Here is an 8,398-nt window from a genome sequence, read left to right on the forward strand (position 1 = left end):
GTCCGAGAAAAAATACGTCTAAACAAAAAGAAACCATGCAGTGTCCTTGACCATCTAATGAAGTGTGGTATTTCGTCTGAAGCAGTGCGTTCTTCTGTCCGATGCAGTAAATATGACGATTTTGGTCTCGCGAAGAACAGAGTGTCCGCTTTTCGGTAAAATCGAAACTGCTCTTAAACCGTAAGGTATTAGAGAGAGTGTTCTACATGAAAAAGTTGCGTCTCGTCGATATCTTTCCAACAGCGTATGATTTGAATTATTCTGACCAGCCGTTCGTAAAAATTTCGCGAAAAAACAGCCGCTGCCTCTCGAAGTCAGCCGCACGATTTTCAAAATTAACTAAAATCCGTAGGGAATCTCAAAACCATTTCAACATATGAAAGTTGCGCCTTGTCCGTAGCTTTCCAACGGCGTATCATATGTCTCGTTTCGACAAACGGTTAGAAAACTGGAGCAAAAACAGTACCGAAAATTTCAAAAAATTTGAAAAACAGAGTTCCGCGATTTAGTAAATTTGAAACTGCTCTTAAACCGTAATGAATTAGAGAAAGATTTATATATGAAAAAGATGCGCCTCGACGATATCTATCCAACGGCGTATCATTTGCTTCATTCCAACAAGCGGTTTAGAAAAAAACATGAAAAAACGCTTGCTGCCACTCGTCATCCGCCGCACTATTTTCAAAACTGCTCTTAAACCGTGTGGAATCTCGAAAAGTGTTCAACATGTCGAAATTGCGCCTAATCCATAGCTTTTCAATGGTATATTACACGCCTCATTCCGATAAACGGTTAAAAAATTAGAGCGAAAACAGTACCGAAAAAATAACGCGTGCAGTTTTTTTCGACGCGAAGTTCACTAGTCTCTATTGCAGTGCTCGTCGTCAAAATGATGCAGTGCGCTTCTGTTGAGCGTGCAGTGCCGAAGTGGTGTGCAGAATAGTTATTCTGCTAATATTAGCAGAATAGACCGTATACACACACACACACACACACATATATATAGCATTAACACAAGACATGCCAAGTTTGAAATATCAATACATAGCAAGTTTGACATAGCAACATAGCAAAATACAATAGCAAACTAGATACTAGTAGAGGGACGCGGCGATTCGGTGCTCAGGCTCATCTGCACCTGATATCCAGGGCAGACGCGTTGGGATTGGGAAAGGAAGGACAGACGCGTCAGAGCTGGTTCCACCGAAAAGTAAAATACAGTCCTTATACGGGCGTGCGCAGTGGTGGGTGTGGGCCTAGTTCGTAGATGGCGTGGGCTGTGTCCGTTACGGCAGTGTGCTGAGCCTAGGAACAGAACGTCGTCTTGAGAGCTGAGCCGTTCGTTCGTTAGTACGGGAAGTGGATGAGAAACCAAGCCGTGTAGTTACTCATATCTCGCCGGGAGTTTGATTTGAAACGGCGCGGCTGATTCTACCGGCGACGAGCCCATGGAGGCCAACGGATTGGAGTTCCTGCTAGATTTGATCAACTTGTGCGGTACAGGCTCTTCACTGTCGTCGATGCCGTTTTTATTCTAATTTGGATCATAGTTTCGTCACGATTTTGACCACGGTGATATACTTTCTGAGTTGCTCCAGTTCCAGGTTCTCCCTTCATGAGGAGTTTACCGATAACCTGGAGCATCCAGATCCGGTGCCCCCTGCTGTGCTGCCGCGATTTCGGAGAGAATCAGGTCGTAGTGGAGGAATGGAACTGTGCGTGAGGCTGCGCCCAAGTGGTCGGCAGCCTAGCCTGCAGAGAAGTGGAACACTTCGCCTGTGCAGTCAGAGCAGTCCCCCGGGAAGGTGAATCCGGCCCGAGCACCAGGATAGAAGAGGTGATGAACTGTTGATAATTTTCACTACTGATTTGCATTAGTAGTTGAGAAAAATTTGCTGGGGCTACGTGCGTATAAATTTAATTGTTTAGATATTTCAATTACAACATCTGTCGCTCATCTATGGTTGTGAAATTTTGCTTTTGGTTTTTCATTCCTTTTTGTGTGGGTGAGTCTCCAGCAATGGATTTTTGGTGTAGTCTTAAGCAAACTGAGTTAGCTGTTCATTCGTTACAGGCTGCAGCTGGGCAGTGCTGATGTAAATGTTAAATCACTTAAGCAAATGTTTACAACTCATTGACGGTTCCTGATTCAGTTAAATTAAATGCTGATGCACATCAATTTATCAGCACAAACATTTTTTGGGGACTGTTTTGTCCAGACATATGGTTCTCATTTCCAATAAAATTTCGCGAAAATTGCATATCTTTCAGTAGGCATAAGAATATTTGTATTTCGGTCAAAATTGCATTGGGGCAAAATATTTAAGTAAACGTGAATTTTAGCAGATTTAAATAGAACACAAATTTCATCCAACTCTGGTTATATTTCAGTCAAAGTCAAGTCAGATTTTTTTTCACTCGGCCAAACTGAACCGAAATGACAATGCGGTTGATTTCAGTGATGGCCCAATTCTGATCGCAATCAAGAAAATGAGCTGTGATAAAACATTCCATAGATCCAAAGTACATTATGGTCAACTGTATTCCCTCGTCACAGAATATCATTAGTGGATTCTTAAGGATTGCGACTTCTTTTAGTTATCTTTATTATTATTCTTTGTTGCGATGGCTGCTACTGTGCATTATACTTTTCTTAAAACACTTGGTTCTTGGGTTGATCCATTAGGATGATGGTGCAGCAGCCATTGTACTTAAGAACTTAAAGGCTGATCTCGGCAAATATGCAACGAGGTAAATCCACATTGTGAACTGATAACCAAACAGTCAGTCTTTTACTTCCAATTCTCTGTTGGCAATCTCACAGATATGAATTATGTCAATTCTCTTAGGTTATCAGAATGATTGCTGATATGTCTGAAGATCAAACATGCATTGCCACCTGGGATGTGCCTGAAACAGTTGAAGGGAAAATGGTCTGTGTCCATTGCATCTCTTGTGCTAAATAGCCTATCCTAGAGTAATTCAGGTTAATATTAGTTTGATGTTGTTCCAAACAGGTTTGCCTATTCCTGTGACAAAATTGATGTGTGCATGGGTCTTGTCCCTTAACAAAATTGATGTGCAAATCCCAGCAGGTTCCAATCAAGTTAACGGCTTTTCTTCTGGTACTTTGATGGCTTGATTAATTAGGAGGATCGATGCCTGAAAACAGGAGTTCATGTAGCAGAACAAAGAAGCAGAGATGAAGAAGTGTCAAGAGAAAGGAACTCACATGAGAAATTCTGAATCTTCAAGGCTCGTTTCATGTATTTCATATTTTGAACTGTTGAAGATGTTATTGTACTTTTTGGCTGTTAATATGTGTTTAGAATAATTATTCACAGTAAATTCTGTGTTTAGAATAACTGTTGAAGATGATACATGGGATTCAGCTTCTATGCCTAGAATAAGTATTCACAGTAAAATCTGGATGTGCATAGCACATAGCAGCTAGTATGCAAAGTTGATCATGGTGCTATTGCAGGGGCTTGCACTGTTTTGTTCTCCGCTGATCATATCAGCTTGTAAAATCTATACAGTATAGTGGCCTTTTCTGACAGGTGTTTAGTTTATAAAAAAGTTGGCCAACAAAATTATTCTGTAGCACGCCTAGGCATCTGTTGCTGGAACTCTTACCAGCTAGAGTGCATAGCAGCGGGCAGCTAGTTGCATAGCAAGAATTATTTTACACAAAGCAGTCCGCATGGCACAGCAGGCAGGCAGATGAACTAGCGGACACGGACGTTGCTAATCCTGCAATTAGCGCTTGCGGATGGTGCGGAAGATGGCGGAGGCGCTGTAGACTTGTCCACTAGCACCCTGAATCGCAAATTTGGAACAGTCAATCAAAAAATTCGCAGACGAGCCAACGAAAAGTGTGATTAAGCTTGAGATAAGAATGAGAGCTTCGATTGGACACTAGGGCGGCAGGGATGACGGGAATGGGGGAGTGGTGTTAGGGGTCCGAGAGGATAAGGACGGCCATGGAGACGACCTCCGTCGAAGCAGCATGGCTCAGGCCGGCACAGAACTAAACCCAGGCCGTGTCCACCGTGACGAGCCGTCTATGCGCTGCCAACGCGGCCTGCTATAAATGAGGCCATGGCCCACCTGAGTTTTTACGTGAATACGCTGTGCATACGGCTAAGAATACAACTTTATGCACAGATCCACATGCTACCGAACGGAAGAGATATCAGGATCAGCTGAGCTCGGGCTCAGTTTCGAATTTTCGCTAGTAGAGCCCTAAAAAAAACTAGATACTAGTAGATATAGAGGGGATGCCGCACTTCACCACCTCCTCGACGGTCGCGTCCCCTTGGAGTCTCTAGAGCGGTGGTTGTAGTACTCAACATAAGCGTCGGAGGCTGGAAGGGGGTCGCGAGTTGTTGTTTGTTGTCGGGCGAAGGAGAAGTGTATCCCAACCAGACCCGATGGCGTAGACCTGCTCCTTTGAGAGGTGACCGGCTTCTGCCGCAGCGGACACCTTTTGCTTGGCGAGTCGCTCAAACTCGTCGACGTCATTTTTGTTGCGGCAGCGACAGGCGTCCATTCCCGCCGAGGCAAGGGAGCAGCAAATGACGTCGAGGTGGAGGTCATCGCTGGAGTCGGCGGGCGGAAGCGGCTCGGGCGTGGATCAGCAGCCGGATCGGCTGGAGTTGAATGCGTCGCCCTATGTGTTACACAACGAGCGGCCAGTGCCCCTGACTTGGGTAGCTATGGCCATGACCGCGTGCTCGGTGGTGCTGGCACGAGCACCCAACGCCACCCGAGAGGAGCAGGGGATGGAGGTGTGGTGTGCAGGCATGAGCTCAGGGGTGTTCCTGCCCCTTCGGGCCAGTAGAGAGGCCGCAGAGCTTGTGCTCCCACCCATGCTCATCCGTGGCCGATGGAGGGCAATGCGAAGGGCGATCTTCTTGTTGTTCGAGGCAGAGGAGTTGGATTCTTCCTTGAGGAGCGTCTTCGAGTTAACGGTGTCAGACTCATTTTCAGATCTGCTGTCGAAGTTGAACATGATGACACTAGGAGGGGAAGGGACAAAGAGGACGAGGAGGTGACGGGAGGAGACGACACTGGAGCGGTGCAATCAAGAATGTGGATTGTGGACTAGGGGTTGGTTCGGAGTGAGATATATGTGGGGTCGAACTGGACCAGCCTAGGCCAGTCCGACGTGGCAATCACATTCAGGCGCCTCCAAAATTGTCGTATATCCACCCCGTTATGTGGATGGGCATGGGGTGCCAATCAACTCGAACATTTAGGCAACATAGAAGGGCGGGTTGACTAGCAAATTTGTTACCGGACAATGACCGAACAGTCCACTCAAACGTTTAGGGGAGTTTGAAGAGCCTGATTGTAAATGCTCTTACCTCGCCGGCTATTTCCCTCTCCGCTTAGGGAAATAAATTGGGACACCTTTATTGAAAAAAAATGGGACACGGCATGGCTCGTGGTCGACCATGAGATGTTCGCATAAAATGTGCATCTCAAGGTCCAATGCTGGTGGGTCATGCTTGGAGCGCTCGTGTAGGGGCGTAGCAACAAAGATTTTACCATGGATGTATATTTTTAACATTGGGACAACAAAAATAATAATGAACATGACCACGAGTCGAAGATGCTTTTGCAATAAGGGGCTGTTGCAATTGCAACTAGATTCTGTTGCAAAAGTGATATTGACGGCCACAAACCAAAGATGCTTCTACAACATGGGTCATTTTAAGATTGCAATAAGGTTCTTGTTGGAGTGAGAAAAACAGAGAATAGAAATGCAGATATAATCGCACAGAGATTAGACAGCCGGATCTCATGACGGGACCGATCTTTTTTTTCAATAGATAAGCCGGCCGACGCGTAACACTCATTTTTTATTTGCGGAGAAGTCAGCGCCACCGTGTGTACGCCAGTCGCCACCCACACCCAGTCGTGTCGCCTTCGCTTGCTCTCGGCAACTCGGGCTCGCGCTCTTCGTGTCGTGTGTACCACCTTAGGTTGGGCCCCGGTCGGAGATAAGTTCCCATTCCATTGGCTGCTGGCTGCCTGGTCCACCACCCTGGACGTGGCTGTGCTCGCCCCGCCCCCGCGCCTATACATCCGTTCCGCCGACGGCACCCAAGACTCACCGCGCCCTCACAAGCCAACGGCCCAGACGCCATCGACGCGACGACGGCGACGACGACGATGACGGCGGGTCAGCCCCTCCGCGCCGACCCCCAGCAGCGCCGCCACAGCCCGCCGGCCCTCCACCCCGCCGTCGTGCCGTCCTACCCGCCCCCGGAGTCCGACAACGACGAGTCCTGGGTCTGGTCCCAGATCAAGGCCGAGGCGCGCCGCGACGCCGACGCCGAGCCGGCGCTCGCCTCCTTCCTCTACGCCACCGTGCTCTCCCACCCGTCCCTCGAGCGCTCCCTCTCCTTCCACCTCGCCAACAAGCTCTGCTCCTCCACCCTCCTCTCCACGCTCCTCTACGACCTCTTCGTCGGCTCCCTCGCCGCGCACCCCACCATCCGCGCCGCCGCCGTCGCCGACCTCCTTGCCGTGCGCTCCCGGGACCCCGCCTGCGCCGGCTTCTCCCACTGCCTCCTCAACTACAAGGGCTTCCTCGCCGTCCAGGCCCACCGCGTCGCGCACGTGCTCTGGGCGCAGAACCGCCGCGCCCTCGCGCTCGCGCTCCAGTCCCGGGTCGCCGAGGTCTTCGCCGTCGACATCCACCCGGCCGCCGCCATCGGCAAGGGCGTCCTCCTGGACCACGCCACCGGCGTCGTCATCGGCGAGACGGCCGTCGTCGGCGACAACGTCTCCATCCTCCACCACGTGACGCTGGGCGGGACCGGCAAGGCGGTGGGCGACCGGCACCCCAAGATCGGGGACGGCGTTCTGATTGGCGCCGGGGCGACGATCCTGGGCAACGTGCTGATTGGCGCCGGGGCCAAGATCGGTGCCGGGTCGGTGGTGCTCATCGATGTGCCGCCGAGGAGCACCGCGGTGGGGAACCCCGCGAGGCTGATCGGCGGGAAGAAGGGGGACGACATGCCTGGGGAGTCCATGGACCATACCTCCTTCATACAGCAGTGGTCAGACTACACCATTTGAGGCATTGAGCAGAGCAAGATACCACTGTCCTCCTCTGTAACCCGCAATACTAATGCCCAGTCACGTCCCTTTCTTTCGAATAGTGAACTGGTGCTAGTCTTTCTTACTGTAAGATCTGTCTCCGATGAGGAGAATGCAGCCCCGGCAAATGTACTGAACTGGAAGTTTACCCTGTAACAGTAATTTAAGAGATGCAATGGTTATTACTCAGGTTGCATCCTCGAGGGCTTTGTAATACTCGCATACATAATTTTGACGACATAGTTGCTGTTGGTACTTGGTACAAATCAAATTGCTCATCTCCATCCTCCACAATGTACTGAAAGTTCTTTCTGCAATTCCAAATTCCAAAGAGAAGGTGAGAACTTATGTACCTGCTTGTCTCTCTCAATGTTATTTAATCGATTGCAATTTTTTGTTGGTAGCTTACCAAGCTGGCCGTTGGCTGCCTGGTCTCTCAATATATATTGGATCCTGATAAGTGTCACACGTCAGCTACAAGTACATGGCAACTTCGATCGTTTTAGACGGCAAGTTTAGTGACGCGAGGATGACAACTTTAGTTGCAAAGCATGCCAACTTTCGTGCTTTAGTTTATTTTTGACAGAAACTTGCCGTTTATCACTGAAAATTGTCATCCTTGCGTGGCTGAAATTGCCATCGAAAAACGTTAGGTCCGCAGTGTCACGCATCTGATATGTGACACTTCTCATTAAGGTATATTTTCAGAAGTGTCGTTTTCTTTGGAGAAATTGGAAACACCAAAGTCTCCACACAGGATGTGCGAAATAAAACAGATCAGGCATGAGATATACTTCAAAGAAAACTAGCAGCTAGTAGGTGGTAAACACTATAGCAGCACATTGTTTTAATTGTTTATAATAGAAAAAGCACATGGTTTTAGTTAATCCTGTGGGTGATTGGTACGGGATCCTTGAGTGTTGACACGAAGTGCTAGGTTTTATATGCCTCCTGTATCGGTTCGTATGGTCTGTGTAGTGTATGGAAAAATTCATGGATGTTTTTTCTGTAGACTGTTTCGTATGAATTTTGATTCAGTGTAACTTCATTAAATTTCTTCCATTTCTCTAGGATTCAACGTATCCTGACGTCTGATCTCCTATGTACTTATTTCCTATTCTTTTTGTCTTTGAAATCTTGCGAATCATAAGACTCTCGACCTCGGTGACTCTATTTCCGGGGAGAAGCAAGCACCTTCTGTTTAAAACTGTTTCTGTAACACCTAGTGCATACAGCTTGATGAGATTTAAAACTGTTTCTGTAACACCAAGTAACGCCGCAAGGT

At 48.2% G+C, this 8,398-nt stretch overlaps 1 protein-coding gene and 1 long non-coding RNA gene across 5 annotated transcripts; both read left to right on the forward strand.

Annotated features, from left to right (window-relative positions):
• The first annotated feature begins 1,218 nt into the window (after positions 1-1,218).
• Positions 1,219-3,557, forward strand: LOC125544745. 4 transcript variants are annotated; one of them, XR_007299651.1, is made up of 4 exons: positions 1,222-1,497; positions 1,599-2,751; positions 2,850-2,933; positions 3,018-3,557. It is a non-coding gene; the product is annotated as an uncharacterized LOC125544745 (long non-coding RNA). The 4 variants fall into 4 exon arrangements; XR_007299652.1 differs by having other exon boundaries at positions 1,233-1,497; positions 1,599-1,837; positions 2,687-2,751; positions 2,850-3,557; XR_007299653.1 differs by having other exon boundaries at positions 1,219-1,497; positions 1,605-2,751; positions 2,850-3,557.
• A 2,480-nt stretch (positions 3,558-6,037) lies between these two features.
• Positions 6,038-7,309, forward strand: LOC125544746 (probable serine acetyltransferase 1). Its single transcript, XM_048708492.1, has one exon. It carries the CDS (start codon positions 6,181-6,183, stop codon positions 7,090-7,092), a length of 912 nt encoding a protein of 303 aa, XP_048564449.1. The 5' UTR covers positions 6,038-6,180; the 3' UTR covers positions 7,093-7,309.
• The last annotated feature ends 1,089 nt before the right edge of the window (positions 7,310-8,398 follow it).

Source organism: Triticum urartu, chromosome 3 (genome assembly GCF_003073215.2).
Source record: "Triticum urartu cultivar G1812 chromosome 3, Tu2.1, whole genome shotgun sequence".
NCBI lineage: Eukaryota > Viridiplantae > Streptophyta > Magnoliopsida > Poales > Poaceae > Triticum > Triticum urartu.